The 19,601-nt window shown below is 35.9% G+C and overlaps 1 protein-coding gene across 2 annotated transcripts in view; it reads left to right on the top strand.

The window, feature by feature from the left end:
* KCTD8 (potassium channel tetramerization domain containing 8) overlaps positions 1–18,767 on the top strand; it is a 229,934-nt gene extending 211,167 nt beyond the window's left edge. Inside the window, exon 2 of one of the 2 annotated variants that reach the window (XM_078068562.1) lies at positions 17,409–18,767. In XM_078068562.1, coding sequence (XP_077924688.1) covers positions 17,409–17,869 — 461 coding nt within the window. In that variant the 3' untranslated portion in view covers positions 17,870–18,767. The remainder of the gene's footprint in view (positions 1–17,408) is intronic. The other variant, XM_078068563.1, reaches the window with a different exon arrangement.
* Positions 18,768–19,601: the final 834 nt, after the last annotated feature.

Raw genomic sequence — 19,601 nt, 5'->3', positions numbered from 1 at the left:
AATTTCTATGTGGGTATGTTAAACTATTTCTAATAGTTTCAACCACAAATGAACTCATGGTTTTTTTCTACACTTAGTTCTCCACCAGTATCTACCACCTCAGTATGGCAGACCATCCAATCTATTATGAAGGCCAGAAACCTAAGTGACCTCATGATACATCCACCTCCCTCACAGGTCCCTCTTCTTACCCACCACCAATTCATCACTAGATTCTATTCATTTGTGCATTCTAAAATTCTATACTATTTTCACCTCTCTCCATCATCATCCCCACCACCACCACTAATGTTTTACTGGAATTTGTTTTCATCTCTCACCTAGAAAACAGGGAAAGGCTTTTAGTTGTTGCTGCCCTGTCTGCCTACAGTCCCCTCCCAAGCCATTCCATTTCAAGGTGGTAGTTACAAAATACACATTTGATTTTGTTCCCAACTTTCTCTCTGGCTTAAATTTTTCTGCTGTACTCCCTTTGTTCATTGGACAAATGCTAAATTTCTTCATGGTGCCTTATAAGAACGTGAATTGTCTACAACCTCTGTGGGCCAACTTCGGCCATGTTGCATAGGTGTGCTGCCTTTATTCAGTTTTTATGATTTTTCGTGCTTCCTTGCAAATGGAACTTTGCTCATGCTCATATCTCTTGCTCCTCCCTCCCTGGTCATCCAGTACCTTATATAATTTCTTTACCTTCACAATTCCTTCCTGAGCAAAGCCCTTCCTTTACATTTTGTAAAACGTAACTTCCTAAAATATGCTATTATAATATCTGTTAATACCACTCTTATTGCAGTTACAACTTTGCATTGCTTTGTGTGATTTTTAAATGAATGTCTATCATCATTAGACAAATTAAACATCATTGTACATTTTACATATTTCTCCCATTGTCTAGCAAGATGTCATCCATGTATTGAGTCTCAACAAATATTAAATGTATGAATCAACAAATTAATAAGTTGATATTCATTTTTGCTGGAGTATAACCTTGACAAATTCTTTCAATGAGGCTCTTTGGGTAGTAAAATGTTTGAGTGTCTCCACAAATAATTTGTACATTTGAATGCTAAAATAACTGAGGATGAGTCTCTAAGTTCAAACTTTTTTTTTTCTAAGACCTTCAAAGGTTTTGATTCATGATCTTCTAGAAATCAAGAGTAGTCAGTGAAATTGTCAAGCTGAAACTTTTCCTTAATCTTTTGTCTGTAGGATGCTTTATTTTCTCCTGGAAGTTTTTAGAATTCTCCTTTACCTTGAAATTCTGAAAATTCACTGAGATGCATTTATAAAGGTGTGACCTTTTTTTTTTTTACATTGCTTAAAACTCAGTGACACTTTCAATCTGAAAACTATACTTATAGACAAGGGACATTTTTCTTCTATAATTTATTTTGTTATTATTGCCACTGCTTTCACTCTGATCTTTTTTTAAAGAATCCCTATTATTTAGATATGGACATGCTGGATTGATGCTTATCTTTTCTTTTCTTTTTTTTTTTTTTTTTTTAGAAAGAGAGAGAGAGGGTGTGTCGGGGGGAGGTGGGGGTGTCCAGGAAGGGATATAGAGAGAAGGAGAGAGAGAGAATCTTAAGTAGGCTCCAGGCCTAGGACAGAGCCTCACTCGGTGCTTGATTTCATGACCCTGACATCATGACCTGAGCCAAAATCAAGAATCAGATGCTTAATCAGCTGAGCCACACAGGCGCCCTGGATTGATTCTTATCTTATACTCTATGTATCATTTTGCTACAAATTCTAAGAAATCATGACATTTTATTCCAGACTATTAAGTTTATTTTTAGCCAAGTTCTACTATGTGTTCATTTTGTCATGTTCTACTTTTATAATAAAATATTTAGTTTCCCCCCAAAATATATTTTCATAGTTGTCAACTCTTAAAAGAATTAATATCCTCTCATTTCTCTCTGAAGATTCTTTTTTTTTAAGGATTTTACTTATTTATTTGTCAGAGAGAGAGCACAAGCAGAGGGAGTGGCAAGCAGAGGGAGAAGCAGGTTCCCTGCTGAGCAAGGAGCCTGATGTGGGATTTAAAAATAGACTTTTTAAAATTTTCTTCTATTCTCTGATCCATTTCTATTTGTTCCAGGCAAAAATATTTTTGTTTATCCAAGTCCCTCTCTTTAATGCTCTTATTTATGTAAAATGTCTAATTTTTGTTTTGTTTTGTGTTATATTAATGAATGAATGGCTAGGTTGCATAGTATGGGTAGATGTCATAGGCTTAGCCCAGCAGATTTTCAAGTGTCTTTCTCCAACAGACTATTGTAGTGCCTAGGCTCTGCCTTACTGGGGAAAGAGGGTAGTATTGTTGACTGGATGACCTTATTTTAGAATGCTTTGTTATTTAACTGGTATATAGACTGAGGCCATCCCAACTACATATGCACAATACCCACCTCTTACTTTCAGTCAAATCAAGGAGAGGTTTTTGTTTGTTTGTCTTTTACTGGGTAGATCACCTTTCCCTTTACAGACCCATCCATCCACACCCTCACCTATACCAGACATGGGAATTACTTTAAAGGCCTTCTCCTTCATCCATTGAAGGAATTATCCGCAGAAAAGTTGATTCTCTTTAGAGAACAGTTGGATTTTTGTCCTAGGATAAGTGCTTCTTCTGCCTTCTACTTGGTGAAATGGACCAGCCCAGCCATATAAACAAGGCCAAGGCCCTGGTCTTCTGATAACTGACCCAAAAGTCCTTCCATTTCTTTCAATTAGTTTACTCTGGGCTTGAGTTCTACTAAATTATACTTTATTTTTTCCTGTGAGTGTGTCAAGCTAATGTTTTCTCTGTTCTTCTTTAGACTGATCTCATCTGCTTTCTGTCACCCAGTATTTTCTGTTCTGTTCATGAAGGTTTTCTTGTTTTCTAGCACTGTCAAGGATTTAGTTCATTTGTTCTCGCTCTCTCCCCGATTTCCTGGCCATAACATATTAAAAGGTTTTGTAAGAGATTGAACAATTAAAAAAAAAAAAAAAGGCCTGCCATTTTGATTCAATCTCCTCCATTTCTTTTTCTGTCCCTTCTACACTATTATTACATGAAGGTAGAATATGTTCTTAGTCTCTCTGACATCTGGCATGATGCCATCTTCCCTGATGATTTTCAGTAAATACATATACTAATAAAAGTGAAATGGGTTTAATTCATTTTTCCCTATAATTACTTTGAGTTTTATAGAATGCCCTGTGCTAAAAGGTAATATTTTTAATAAAATTTGTATTACCAAAAATTGAGTTATAAAACCACCTTTTTGTTGTTTATTAAATGCTTAGGTTTGTATGAATTTTGACACATAATACTAAGGATTTTGATTATAAAGTTTTATTCTAGTTATATGTATATTTTTGCTATTATAAACAAAAAAGGATAATAGAACAAATGCAATAAAAACAAACATTAATAATTCTCAATTGCTCTTTGATCTACACACTCAGAATCTTCTCAGTCTTCTGAATAATCTTTGACCTTGATCTCGCAGTTCTACTTGTAAAATAGTTCACAGCACACTAAAGACAAATGGAGCCGTTCAAGCAAAGGAGTTGTGAATCTTTAATCATTGGTTAAACATATTCTTTTTGTACTTCTTTGATGCTGATATATAGTCACAGTTGTATTAAAATCAATCATAATGTAAGTCATAATTCCCAATTAATTAGTGATCTTCGTGTACATTTCTTATAATTGAGTAAATGTAGCCCTAGTTTAGTTCCTTGTTATGGAAAAATTTGCCCTAAAAAGAATGCATATGTTTGAATTTTCATTCAGACTTTACGTAATTTGTTTAAGTAAGTGAGCAAATAGTGACCACCCCAGATTACTTTTCACTGAACTACATGAAGTCAAAACAGATACTCATTTCTGTGAATCCTGTGTTCTCAAGAGCTTCGTGGAGAGTTCTGTAATGCACCCTACTGGGAGCATACTCTATTACTAATGCTTCATATATTAAAAAAAATTCTATCTTCAAACTTTTAATGAATAACTATTAATACATCTTGTAATTAAACATGGTTTTTCAAGAGTATTCCCAGTGCAAATTCTTCCTTTTTATAGCTATTTTGACGGATCCACACCAAAGGTATTACCAGTACATCTTTTTCTGTGGCAATGGTTTCATTAGCACCATTTCACAATCTTTTACTTTTAATCTGTAAGGCTTTAATGGCAGAGAGGGAGATTGATGTTACTGCTGCTATTGAAATATTAGGCTTAGACTAAGTGCACTATTAAGTGACGAGAAGTTCAAGGTGTCTCAATCGTGACAGAATCTACTCATTATTTAATTAGGCTCTGAAAGCTCTTAGCAGAAATTTCTGGCCTTATGTGAAAATGTTTCAAGAGGTGCACATCATTGAAAGGTTCAGTTTTAAGGGTGCCTTATTGTACAAATATAATTCTGATATTTTGAAAACTATGATATCTGACAGGTCATGAGTCTTAAGATAATTCCCTCATCCTCTCTGGTTTTTCTCTGCTATAATTCTACATCTGTTTATCTGTTTTCCTAGTTATTTCCACTGTGTAAATTTTATAGTGGAATTCACATCTTAAATATATATTTTTTCTTTAAACCATATTTGCTTCTTGACCTGTGTTTATCTAATTAATGTAAAAATTTTAATTGGTCTAAATTCACAAAAATATGCTTTTCAGAGGATATGACAACATAAACATTTGTTTTAAAGTAGGAAAATCTTAAGTTTGATAAATAGAGTTTGCCTGGTTAAAGTGCTTTTGTCCCAATAATGGTCACAAGGAACTGAGTTAGAAGGCACATGCCACATTTTCGTACATTTAGCCTTTTTAACTTATTTCTCATCAAGATAGCCAGACATAATATAAAATAATACTATATTGTAAATGATCTAAAGGAATTCTAACACTTAGGTACAGTTTGGCACTTTTATCCCAATTTTTTTATAGCTGTGCATCACACTTCAATCTTATCAAATTAAGAAGACTTGAAGCTCATATGAGTAGTTCTAGCTCTAGTTTAAGATTTCAGGGAAGCTGACTTAAGCACCATTTTCAGGTTTTTGAAGCAGTGTATCTCAGAGCTTAACTCAGTATAAGCTCTGAAGTCTGGCAGATGAACTTCTGAATCCTGTCTCTGCCACTTCCAAATTTGACCTGTCAAATCACATAACCTCCTAAGCCTTGGTTTCCTCATGAGTCAAATAGGCATGATAGGCCCTTACTTTATAAAGTTATTGTGAAATGTAAATGAGATGCTATGTAAATGCGTTTAGCATGGTGCCTGGCCCATAGTAAGTGTTCAATAAATGTTTAATGTGACTATACTCTTGTACTCACTTGAGAAACTATGAACTAAGAGAAACTGTCCTGGTTGCATTACTAAGTTTGTTTCTCTAAGCTCATTCTCTCCTTTAACTAATGGCTGCACAGGAAAAGATGACACACAGTGACAGGTTGCTATGGGATGGTGTGAAACACTTATTTCACTACAGTACGACTTGGTTTCTGCATTTGACTATACTTCCATAATAAAGTAGATATATTGGCTTTGTGTGTGTGTGTGTGTGTGTCTGCGTGTGTGTGTGTCTGTATGTCTGTGTTTACCTTGTACCCTGTTTTACTTCTTGAAACAGATCTTTTCCCCCGGGACACAGGAATGGAGGAGAACTTAGTGTAAGACAATAATAGTATTTTACCCACTCTGGTCACAGGCTCTAAGGCAGGGATGGGGGCCCATGGACCTGTTAAGAAGAGCAAAAGTAAATCCCTGAGATTCCTTAAATTGTATATATTGCTGTTATAATGATGGCTCATAAATACACACTGATTATATTTTTTTCTGCTTAATATAAATTTCTCCAGATTTTCTGATCAATAACTTAATATGTGCATTAAGAATTTAACTTTATGTATTTAGCATTAAGTGTTAGAGTTCTCCAATGACAATACAATCAACATGTCACTAACTTGCTTCAGAAGAGAGGTTTTGGTTACATTTCAAGGTTATATGCATCTAATAAAATATCTAAACAGGTGTATAAAAATGATTTTTCTGATAAGTTTAATATTTTATCTGGCCTAAAATACTCATCTAACAGGTGGAGCTGGCCGGAGGGATTACGGAATCAGACACCCAAACTCCCTTTCTGTTCTTATTCTCTTCTACTATAATTGGGACTGGGGGACTTAGTTCTTGGCAGTCACATCTGAGAGCTTTTTGGCCAGACGTGTAAAGGCCTTCTTTTTCTCTCCCCTCATCAATGGTTTAGTATTCCAGGGATTTCCTGTTATTAAACTGCCCCGATTAGTTGTCTCCCAACCCTCATCCTTGCCTTAGATTATGGGGCTGGGTTAGTAAGGTATTATGACAGGCCCAGTCTAGGTCATAAACCCACTCCTCTAGCCTGGCGTTTAGGATCTGTTACATAAGGTAGATAGGAACACCAAGCATATTCTCAGATACACATACACACACGGCCAATAAAGAATTTATTCCATTTATTTAAGTATGCTATAAGAGAAAAATCAACCTATAATTTACATAGGTGAGGCATTGAAGACAAGAATACATGTGATATTTAGGATAATATCAATATCTCCAGTTTGGCTTGAATAGAAAATGAGAGTAATAGAAAATGAGTTTTGGAGTTTAAATTGGGACCACACCATAGAAAGGCTTGTTTATGGGTCTAGCAGATTGGATATGTTGCTGAAAGCCTTTGCTTTTTTCTGAGAACAAGTACTATAATAAGAGCTATATTTCAGTATTAGGGAGCTGGGATTTTAGTATAGATAGCAGGAAGTAGATATTAGAGATGAATAGATCTCTAGAATGTCATTTCAATAGATTCAGGAAGAGGTTAGAAGGTGATTACAGTAGATTCAATACGAGTTAATGAGGATCATAACTGTGGGGAGAAGACTGAAATGAGAGGTGACTGAGACATTATCAAAGTAGGCCCAACGGGATTAGGCCGCTGTCACACGAGCAGGGAATCAATAGGGGGATAGGAATAGAAATAATGAAGAAGACTCTAAGACTGCAAACCTGGCTGATTATGAAGATTGTGGTGCTTTTATAAAAAAGAAAAATAGAAAATATAGCAGGAGGAACTGGTTTACAGGGAGAGAATAATGAGCTCTTTTTTAGGCATATGGTATTTGAAGTTTAGGAAATGTCCGGAAGGCAGTAAACTCGTGGTGCTAGAATTTCATGGAATGATCAGTTGCTAGATGTGTGTGGAATCAGTTACAGATGAGAGACAGTTCTATGATTACATTATACACACACACATGCACACACATGTATATGTGTATATATGATATGTATATATATGTATGTCATGTGTATGAGGGTAGGTGGGTGTGAGTATGCATGTGTGTAGAAAGAGATAGAAAAGAGAATTTTGTGGGAATGTTACTGTGTAGAGTGTATTGGGATGTGACATTAGGAGACTATAAACCTCATTATTGCAAATAATGGTTAATTTATATAATTGGGGAAAACAGACTAGAGATGATAACTGTTTTCTAAAATCTTATGGGCTATTAGTTGGAAGAGAAATAGGATGACAATCTGGCAGAGACTGCAAGAGATTGTATTTTAATAGAGAAACTAAGATCCTGTAATTCAGATCCAATAACATCCGGTTGTTAAGGATAATATATTCTCTTACAGAAATGCCATAACTTAACATCTACTGAGGCCAGACATGAGACTAAACAGACTTGTATTAGTTTCCAGAGGCTGCTATAACCAATTACTGCACGCTTGGTGGCTTAAAACAACAAAACTTACTGTCTCAGGGTTCTAGAGGTCTGAAGTCCGAAATCACTTTGGGCAGAAATCAAGGTGTCAGCAGGAGCAAGCTGCCTCCACACATTCTAGGGGAAAATGCGTTGTCTCTCTCTCCCAGCTTCTTTCCTGTGGCTGCTGGTATTCCTTCACTTCTAGCCGCCTCGATTTCAATCCCCTGACTCCATGGTCTCACTGCTGCCTTGTCCTCTGTGTGTATCAGATGTCCTTCCAACTCCCCTGTGTACGGATACCTGTGACTGACTTAAACTTATCTAACTGGATAATCCAGACTAATTTCACCATCTCACTATCCTTAATCACATCTGCAAAGACTTTATCATACAAAGTGACACTTTACAGATTCCAGATATTAAGAACGGATATATTTTCTGGGGCTGCTCTTTCAGCCTCCTGTAGGACTCATCCTCACACGTATCTTTACTTAAAGCAACTCTAGGAGGGACGCACCATATTTTTAATCCCTCTTAAGCAGAATGGGAAAAGAGTCTTGATGACACCCCTAGCTACACGTAGCTAGTGGGTGTCAGAACATTGAAGCACAGTTTTGCTATTTCCAAAGGTGGAGCTTTTTTTTTTTTAAACTGTCGCACAACTTCACATTAAACGGCTGTGAGCATCTATGCTTCCATTTTCCATTCACGTTACTGATTCTGCACTGAGCGGCTTCCATAATAGGCACACTTTTATGAATCTCAAAGTAAAAAGAGGTGGCACTCACATTAAATAGTATGGCAGCTACAAAACGTTACATCTCGCTGACCATTGTTAGAAGTACTTGAAAGTACTTACTGGCAGGCAAGCACTCAAGATCTGAAGAGATCTGACAAATAAAAATCCCCTCAACTGTGACTTTCTGCCTGCAATTTCTGCTGCTTCTGGAATCCAAGAGTATTACCCTCTTTTCTTTTTCTTTTTGCCTTGTCACAACCTCTTCTTCCCCTCTTGTCATCAAAAGTTTTTCTCAAGCCTGAGACAGCTGTTTCGTATTTGTAACAGCAACGATAATTTACAACCAGCATGGTTTTATGTTCACATAAATCTGTTATACACAGCACATCACAAGTGTAGCCCCAGCCTGTATTTACAAAGCGCCTTTCTTTCCCCTCCCAGGGCCATCAGATGTGTTGTAGATACAACGTCTCATTAATCCTTGCCAAGCACCATGCAGGAGTTATGATCCACAGTCTGTGGACATGAAACAAGCAAGAGTCGACTTGTGGTCACAAATTTGAAAAACAGATCAATTATCCATCTTATACAGAATGTCCCTTGAAAAGGGAGGTCATTAGAAGGTGACCACCTAGGTGCGTGGAAAAACTTGTTAACAACATCAATAATAAGGGATGGTAGATTCAGAAGTGGGAACCCAGGATTACACAGGTCTTAATTCCAAATTCCAAAATGAGCCTGGGCATCTTAATGGAGTTTTTTTCTTTGAGGGGGGTTTATTTATTTTTTTAAACACAAAAATGATGAATGTGCCACAGAATCCTAGCTCCCATGAGTGAAATGTGGAGGGCGGTTTTAAATGTAGCCCTCAGACAAGGTGTCTGTAACCATTTTGCATGTGATCGGGCTTCTAAAAGGACAAGTGAACACGTGATACCTTTCCTACTAGAAATATTTAGGTGCAACAATCCCGTACAATCACGTAAGTGATGTAGAATTCTTTGGCAGAGCAAAGAAAATGGGTTTTCCTCATTATTTATGGTTCCCAAATACTTTTTATTTCTCTTTAATAACTTAAAAGGAATAATATAGGGACCTTCCCAAATATTTAGAGTAACTAGAGAGACTGTAAGCCTCTTCTTATAGCTCACTGCCAAAGGCTCATCTTCTTCATTTTTCACTTGTTTTTGTTACACCTTGTAAGCTTAATTATACTTGGGTTTATCTTTTTTTAGTTAAAAGAAAACAAAACAAAAAGATGTTCTGTGGGAATAAAACAATTCTCTATGTGCTTAGCCATTCTTTTGTAGGTAAGACTAATTTCATTTAATTCAGTTCAACAATGAGTTACTGAATTAGTATGAGCCCAGTCATGCGGGAGGTGCTTCAGGAAATGCAAAGCTACAAAAGAAAGAATCTCCGTTCCACAGTGACTAAAAGTTTGGATATGTGTCTGTGTGTATGCGTTGTGGAGCAGAACACAGAGATGAAAGTTAAAAGTAGTATAGAAATGACTATTATTTAAGACCAAATAGGCTCCTTACTTTGAGATAGATTCAAACAAACTGCTCTGGGTCATTAAGAGAGTAGGAGCAAGAAATTATAGCCAAATGTGAGAATGGAAGGTTTTATGCTGAAAACACCATTTGGCACAGGCTCTGAAGGGTATGGAGTGTGGAAGGAATAGAGTCCGTGGGGAGGGAAATAGGCATGAGTTAAGCAAGGCATTTACCAGAGGCAACACGTATATTTTGGCTGCTGTATCGAGAGCACTACAAGATGGGCTGGGATAATCATTTGGGTCACACTGAGGACCATCCTCAATGCCAAAATATGGTATTCAAGTTTCATCCTGTGTGCAGAATGAACTATTTAGAAGGTTTTTGTACAAGTGAGACACTTGATGGAATTAGACTTCAGGAATATTTATTTAGCAACATTGCAAAAATAGTTTGAAGTGGAACTAAAGCGAAGTCAGAGAGCTGGTTAAGAGACACAGTAAGAGGTAATGAGAAACCTGTTAGAAGTGGTGGAAATGGGAACAGAAATGAAGGGATTGATTTAAGAGCCACTGTAAGAGTAGAATTAACAAGACCTGGAAGTAATTGGAAATAAAAAATGAGTCCATTGGGTAGCTAAAGGTGACCTTGGAATTCCACTACAGAAATAACTACTAGGAAGACACAGATATATGAAATGGAAGGATAAGATTACTTTTGAAAACCTCCTCAAATATATGTTCACTTAAACATATATTTTCTCTCACATTTTTTCCTAATGCTACATTACATTTGCTTATTCACTTTATTAGTACGAAGTGACAGAACAAATCAGCTCCTGAACTGAGTGACCCAAGGAAACAAGACACGGTCACTGCCCTCATGGAAACCATAACCGCTTCGCATAAGATAGGACAGCAGATGTGTGACTTGGGGACAAATCTTTATGTGGGGATGATGGGAGCTTTCTTACCTCTCTGTGGTCATCTTGGTGAATATTTAGTAGCATAAAAGGTAGTGAATGTTCATTCAGTAATGAATGATGTAATAAGTAGTAGATACTATAGATATTCAGAGGAGTAAAGATCATTTTATTAATTTGGTCAAGCAATTACTCTGATTAAGACTTCATTGGGCGCCTGGGTGGCTCAGTTGGTTAAGCGACTGCCTTCGGCTCAGGTCATGATCCTGGAGTCCCTGGATCGAGTCCTGCATCGGGCTCCCTGCTCGGCAGGGGGTCTGCTTCTCCCTCTGCCCCTCCCCCCTCTCATGTGCTCTCTCTCTCTCTCATTCTCTCTGTCTCAAATAAACAAATAAAATCTTTAAAAAAAAAAAAAAAAAAAGACTTCATGATAGGCTAGAAAGGCAGTTTCTACCTTCAAGGCATTTAAGTTTGGGACTGGGAGACACACTGTAAATAAATAAGTACAATCAGAAGTTAGCAAATACAGGGTGGGTCAAAAGAGTGGACTAATGACTAATCATGTCAGGGTGGAAAAAGGAGTACCACAGCATGTTTATCTTTCCAAATTACACTTCTTTTATTTTCTTTTTTATTCCCCTTCATTCATAAAAATGGTTAAGTAATGATAGTAGAGACTAGAAAACATAAAGAAATGAGTTTAATTTTTCTCATATAAAAGTTAATCTTTATTTATTCAAATAGCCTTTTACTCTAAGATGAACTCACCTCCTGTATGGACTTTAAGTTTTAATTTAGTGTGAGAATTTAACTGATGAATTAAAAATAATGCCCATTCCTTAGTTCACTCCAATCACAACTGGCCCCTGCTCCCTCCTTCCTGCCTATTCAAACTTTAGTTCCAGGTGCATTACTGTCACCCTGAGCCTGACGTACGTGTGTGTGTGTGTGTGTGTGTGTGTGTGTGTGTGTGTGTGTGTCCTTCCTCTTGGAACTACCACTATGCCTGGTACACAACAGGTGCTCAACAAATGTTTAGAAAATCAAAATAGAGGTTTTTTTTTTCCCTTTTGACTCAACTGTTTAATACCTAGAGACACGTGGTGTTAATATTTAAGATGGATTGGTTCATTCTGTTCAAGTAGGACATAACCATTCACACACCAATGAATTTAGTACTATTAAAGGTAATTTCCCTTCTGGGAACTGTGCCTGTTGCAGATATATTTTACATATTCAGTCTTTTTTATCATCACTACGCAAGTAAAGAGATTAAAATAAAAGGTTTTTTCAGGTGTGCAGTTGTACACGTAGACTGCATTTGGAAATGCCTGTGTATTCCAAGAAAAAATATGGAATTATTCAACATGTTTACACCCAGAACTACCCAGAAGTCACCTGTCTTTTCTAAAGATGAAAATATTAAGGTTTAATTTCTGTACTACACTAGCCACCCAAATGACTCAGAGAAGCTATAATTTCCTCCGTTTTGTACCTGTGTAATAAAACTCAATGGAGTTCATCGAAAGCCCTGTTTCGCCCAATTTTACAATTTTGGCCTGTTGTGATACTTTCATTTTGTTTTATTGTGTTTAATGTAATGTTTTTACTATTGCCTTTAATTCACACATTGTAATATCTTAAAGGAGAGCTTTTGTGTTTTATTTTCTCAAATAAGTTCCTTTTAGGACATGAAAATTTAATACTTCATAGCCTCTCAAATCTATCAGAGAGAACTTCATGGCAAATTGCTTTGACATACGTTCTCTCCTTTCTTAGTATAGCCTTATGACTAGGTATTTCTATTCTTATTTCATTTTTACTAGATAAAAAACTGAGGCCTAAAGAAGCTAAGAGACACCTGGAAGCCATGTGTTCATAGGTACCACGTGTAGAGCCAGAGTTAGAGTGGAAATATTTGGTTCCTCCATTAGTTGTCTCAAAATTCAAATAAACAAATCGGCCATACCACCGATGGCCAAATCACATGGGATATTTATACTGAGTAATAATAATTAACATTGTGAGGATTTACACATGCCAGGCACCACCTAAGTGCTTAACATGTGTTAGCTCCTTTAATCCTTACCACAATTATGTGGAAACAGAGGCACAAAGAAAGTCAGCTAAGGAAAACACACCTAGTAAACTGTCGAACTAGGATGTGAGCCCGGCCAGTCTGCACTGTGTCTCCTTAAATGTTATTCTCTTTGTTTGTGTTTCCATGACAAGAACAGATTTAATGAAACAAATGTAAACTGATAATGTCTTCTAAACTACACTTCCTATCAGTAAACTTAGAGAAAGTTAGCCTTGAACCCTGTAATTCTGTGAAGTACTTTAAAGGAAATTGAATTTGTTTCCACATTCTAAGAGGTAATCTTTATTAATGGTCACTCATTAATGTTTTATATTTAATATCTGATTAGAATTTTACTGCCTGGAAAATCCCTTCCTATTCATTATATAATTTAGAATTACTGAACTTCATAACATAAATGAATTTAGGGACCAACCCCAACATTTTAACGGACAAAGACCAAATTTTAGAGAGATTCCATGACGACCTCAAAGCACTTTGTTAGAGTGACTTAACCAAGCTCAAACCCAGATCTTCCAAGGCCATTCCCACACTGAAAAAAAATGTGAGCATAATAAATGAGTATAGTATGTGTGTGCGCATGCACGTGCGCATGTTGTCTACTGACTGTTCCTTAAAAAAATAATACTTGTGGAGAGTCATGAGCTAGTTAGCTGGCTTGCAAGTCTCCAAGGTAAGGCTGTCATTCCCCCTGAAAGACGATCAACTCCTAGATGAAAATCCTAATGTATTTAATGGCAAATAGCCAAATGAAAAGATTTAATCGTCCAAATACTTTTGGGAAAGTTTCTAGGTATACGTATGTATTGGATATTTTTAAATAATTAACTCCTTTTAAAAGTTAAGTCTTAAATAAGTAACAGATTTGCTTATTCATTGATTTGTTGCTTATTCTAATAATTACCAGTGAGCTTATTTATGTGATGGAAGAAAGCCCAGCTGGTAAGACCACCAAATTACATTTTGTTTTCTTTTCTTAAACTCAATCTGATTGGTGCTCTAACTCAGGAGGCAAGATGCTTTTAGGAAGATCATTTAGATATATATTTTATTCTATCACAGTTGAAGAGACACAGAGAAGTTTCTGACACGCATGCTGTTCCCATATATGCAGGACTTGGATTTAGTGCTATTTAAATAATTTTTCATCTTGTGCTTAGGGCATTTCATGTGGCTTTGGTTCATTGAATGGAATAATGTAAAATTAGAGTTTTAAATTATCCCTGGAAGCCTACAATTAGCAAGCATTCTCAAGAAAACTAAGCAACTAGAGTACATCATTATTTCCTCTGAATTTTATTTATTTTTCTTAAATTTCATATCATAAAATCCCATAAATTATTTTATTGTTGTATCTTAGCCCCAATTTGAATCCACTAAGTTATCAGTAATTATTTAAAGTATGCTTAATCAAATAGCAATAATAATACATAATACATTAGGCATTACCAAAAATCTGACATTAATCAAAAGGAGACTATTTGTTCCTCCCAGTGATTTATACAGAAAACTGTCATAATATTCTGTACATTCAAAAGTGTGGACTAAATAAAGTTAAAACTTTTCCTTTAAGTCATAATAGAAACATCTGAACCTGTTTGGTCTGCTGATGGAAGCCCAGCTTGCTTAAAGATAGTTTATGAAATAGAAGGAGTGAAAAATAAAAGTGTATATTTGCTGTTTCTGGTTAATATCTGTACCTATTCTAAGTTCTTAAAAAAGAAGAAGGAGAAGAAGAAGAAGAAGAAGAAGAAGAAGAAGAAGAAGAAGAAGAAGAAGAGGAAGAAGAAGAACAGGAAGAAGAAGAAGAAGAGGAAGAGGAAGAGGAAGAAGAAGAAGAAGAAGAAGAAGTTCTTAAGATCATAATAAATTCAGGTTCCCACTTTTTTTTCAGAATTTAAAGTCTATAGTGGGAGACATTCTAAAGTGTTCATGCATTTTAAACACTCAGTGTATAAAATATCATAAAATAGCCTGTGCGCTTCACCTGAGCACTTACTATGAGCCTCCTCTAGGTCCTACCACAGTGCCTGGCTCATAGTGATACTCAATACAACTCCATTGGCTAAACTGATTAATGCCTTCTTCACAGAAGTTTTCCTGGATGTTCTGTCTTATACTCCAATAGCAATTCATTTCCAACACACATATGTTGCATTCTATTGTATTGTGGAGTTTCTGCATCCATCTGCCATTAGGCATAATAATCATATGTAATTTATTTAGCTAACACATGGACTTTATATAACTCTGTACCCTCCCTAGCATATCAGAATGAAACATTTGCTCTGGTGATACCTAATACCTTTTTCTATACTGTTTTCCACTCTGATGTTACCTTACTGCCTTGGTATTCTACCAAATGCTCTATTCCCCTGCCTATTAACAGAAAAATGATTTCTCATCACTCAATTATCCTAAGATATAAATTGGTTTTCCCAGGTATTTGCAGTTAATCTTTTAGTCATTATTGGGAATGAAAATCATAGACTCTTCTGTAGGGATTTCTGGTCAAAGTAAGGCAGGAGACAGACAGAAAAGGTAAAAAGCATTTATTTATATCCTATTTTGGAGTAGCCTGGTGGTCCTCATGCTAGCTTGAGGTCACACTCACCCAGAAAGATAATTAGATAAATAGATGCTACACCTCCTCCATCACCCTGAGCTCCACGTAAACACATACATACAAACCCTTCAGCAAACCTAAAATCTCCGGAGATGGCCCTGAACATTTGCCCATTAGAAAAAATCAGTGATACATGCTGATTGTTGAGATTTATTGTATTAGACCCTTTAGTATGGTATTTCATTTGATCTCAACCTATGAGGAAAGTACTATTACCCCATTTTACAGATGAGAAAATTGAGGCTTAGAGGAGCTATGTATCTTGCTCAAGGCCACTAGACTGTTTGCCAGAGAGCTAGAATTTGATTCCAGATCACTAGAACTTTAAACCCATTTCCTTTTCAATATTATTACCACTCAAATCTGATGCCCTTGAAACACTGATCCTGCAAGTAACACTGAAGAACATGGTTAACACCAGCGTGGGTCTATTAGTCAGAGTCATACACGTTGGTTTGTTTCCCCACTTTTCTGAGTAGTATAAAGTATTCATATTGGTTATTAATTCATTTACTATATATTAGACTGAAGAAAGGTTCATAATCTTGGCTACAGATTGAAATCACCTAGTTCTATTAGATGGCCCAATGGCCTGATGGCATCTCATTAAAGTAGAGTGTCTAGAGTTAAGACCAAGGCATCAATAAGCTAAGCTTTCCAGGTAATTCCTTATGTGGCCAAAGTTGAGACCCTATGGGTTAGACCAATTGTTCTCAGCTCTGGCTACACGATAGAATCTTCTGGGCAATTGCTTAAAATTACTGATGCCTTTCCCCACTCCCCATTCTGATTTATATAACCGGTTTATAAAAGTTGACTACAGGAAAAAAATAAGATTTGAGTAACATACTTCTCAATGGTTGGGCTTTAGTTAATCAAGGTTTTATTATAGTTCTGGGTATCTGGTGGCATTCAATAAATGTTAAATGGAGGTCCTAATCCCACAGCAGAGTCAAGAAGAATAAAATATGCTCCCTCTTGGAAGTAAACTGTTTGTGTATTTGAAATAATTATCTTGGCAAACTATCACTTTCTGGGAAAATTGTCCTCCTAGGTAATTTACCTCAAATGGTAAACCTTGTATTTTAAGAAAGTACTATATTTCAACTATATTTTCTCACCATAATATTAGGCACATATATATCTTACTTCACTTTCATAATTCTCTTCAAGGAAATAGACAGGAAACAAGATTAAGAGACTGAGGATAAGATTTAAACCAGTCTCCCACTTGGAAACATAAATGAGGCTATTGTGCCTATGAGCCTGAAGAATACTACTACTTTGTAAAATAGAGCAATGATACTTTCTGCTTTTATAATGGCAAATATATACACAAAGGACTCCTAGCCCAATAACTAGAACAAAAATGAACTAAGCGTCTCATGAAACAGTTATGGAACTAACAAGTTATTTACATACGATATCTTTTTTAGATTTCAGGAACTAGTAACTAAAATAACAAAAATCTTCTTTTCAGCATGAAGTTATTGATGATTTATGATGGCAGAAATGCTCATTAAGAAAACCCCCTAAACTTGATTGTATAAATAATTAATCAGCATGCTGCATGTTTCAATGTGCATTAATAAAGCTACGTGTCATATTTAATTCCTCAAATATAAACTAATGCAACAAACAGCAATTTTTTGAAGATAAATATTCTTGGTTTAAAAAATTTTTAAAAATATAAAGCTTATTTAATTTGACCTTCCCACTTCTTATTTAATTCTTCTACTTTTTTTTTTTTCTTTTCTTTTCTTTTTAGGACCACCTCAGAAAATAGTGTCACCTAAACAAGAACATGAAGATAGGAAACACGACAAAGTCACAGATAAAGGAAGTGAAAGTGGGACTTCCTGTAATGAGCTCTCCACTTCCAGCTGTGACAGCCACTCAGAGGCGAGCACTCCCCAGGACAACCCACCCAGTGCCCAGCAGGCAACAGCTCACCAACCCAACACCTTAACATTGGATCGCCCTTCCAAAAAAGCACCTGTGCAATGGATGCCCCCACCAGACAAACGCAGAAACAGTGAACTCTTTCAGACACTCATCAGCAAGTCCCGGGAAACGAATCTATCCAAAAAGAAAGTCTGTGAGAAGCTAAGTGTGGAAGAAGAAATGAAAAAGTGTATTCAGGATTTTAAAAAAATCCACATTCCAGATTATTTTCCAGAGCGCAAACGCCAGTGGCAGTCTGAACTGTTGCAGAAGTATGGCTTATAGTAATCGTCACATTCCTGCGGTATTTCGATGACATTCGACGTTTACTGCAGTGCCACCACCTGGCTATATCCTGACGATGGTCAGTGTGATTCTTGCTGCTCTCTCTTTTTGTGAATAGTGGATGTGGGACAGTATTTTCTTTCATTCTTTTTTGTTGTTGTTGTTGTTGTTGTTTTTAGAAATATGATTTTGAAAAACAAAAAATAATAAATGTTTATTCAAAATGGCATATCTGATTCAAACCATTCTGCAAGAATGAAAGTAAAATGTGCATGATCAAGAAGCTTCGAATCTTGATTTTTGAACTGTGGTCAACTGGATATGTTTGTCATTTTGTAACTCACCAAAAACAAGTCATCGTATCTCTCCAACGAAAATGACAATATGGATGAAGCAACATCAAGTAAAATGTTAGATGATGGTTTTGGGACCCAAATCCAAACCTGTTTAAATGTTAATGCAATAAAACAAGTTATTATTTTTGCATGAACACAATGTAACAAATAAATCACAAGACATAGGGAAGATCTGTTTGTTGCTTGGAAAGAAAAAATATTACAAAAAAATAAAGCAAAAAAAAAATGTTTCAGGCGAAGCCTATAAATGTAAAATGTCTAGGAGATTGATTTTATTTGTTCTGGATCTGTGATATTTTTGTGTATGTGTATGGTGTTCTGTATGTTAAGACGGTGTAAATACGCCTTATGCTGTTGTGTTCTGGCACTGACCTTCATATATTAATGCTAGTCATGATTATTTCTGTTAAATGAGTCCTTACATCAGGCTGTGAAAATTGGTATAATGATCTGAAAGATCCTATTATCCTGTTAATCAAAATAATTGAGGAAAATGGTAAAGAGCTTTATGTATTTATTAAAAAAAGGAAAATATATTAGAATTCCTTGATTCCTGTTGACTCTCTTTGAAAATACTCAATTGTCACACTGTCTTCCATGTTCCCTTAAAATCCCAAGCTGGAGAATGATATGTTCAACTGTAACGTTGACAAGTTAGAGTTTTAACATAATTCAAAATGGGTATAGAGTCCAATCCAGATAGCCGTGGGATTGATTAATAAATCCTTAACCCACAAGAGTAAAAGACTTCATCTGAGAATGCACTAAACTTTTATTTTAGCTGACAACCAGATTGAAAGCTTCTCCAAAGACAATTGGGAAGTTACCTCCTACAAATTAAGAGACAAAAATGTCAATAGCAAGCTGAGAGGTTAACCTGAATGACAAGAGGTTTCTTCGTGGTTGCGTATATGGAAACAAGCTTTCTTACCATAGGCTACACAGTTCTTGCCTCACCATCTCTATGGAAAGAAACACATAATATCATGAAATTTCACTAATGAAGAGAATGAAAAAGAAGGTAAAAATATCTTCAGGAATTATAGAGCTCAATCTCTGTGGTGGGTTAAAACAGAAGTTGAGCAGTACTTGTGGTATCATTTATTTAATAATATAGGGAGATAAGCATTGTTATCTCAAAAATGTTTTAATCTACATACCTTTTTAGGTATTCTTAGATTTCTCAATCTATTATACAAAATACCATCTGCAGTGGACTATTAAAGAAAACCCAGATATGTGATTGGCCTTGAATTACCTATCAGGCTTTAGGGAAAGAGCTACTCTCAAATTCTGCATTTCCTTTTGGGAAGGTTGGGAGTCTTGCTGTGGCCTGATGTAGCTGTAACATGCTGGTTAAATGAATACAGTTGGTG

The sequence above is a fragment of the Halichoerus grypus genome, chromosome 3 (assembly GCF_964656455.1).
Source record: "Halichoerus grypus chromosome 3, mHalGry1.hap1.1, whole genome shotgun sequence".
NCBI classification, from domain to species: domain Eukaryota; kingdom Metazoa; phylum Chordata; class Mammalia; order Carnivora; family Phocidae; genus Halichoerus; species Halichoerus grypus.
Note: the sequence above shows the minus strand (reverse complement) of the source record. Positions and strands in the feature narration are given on the sequence as shown.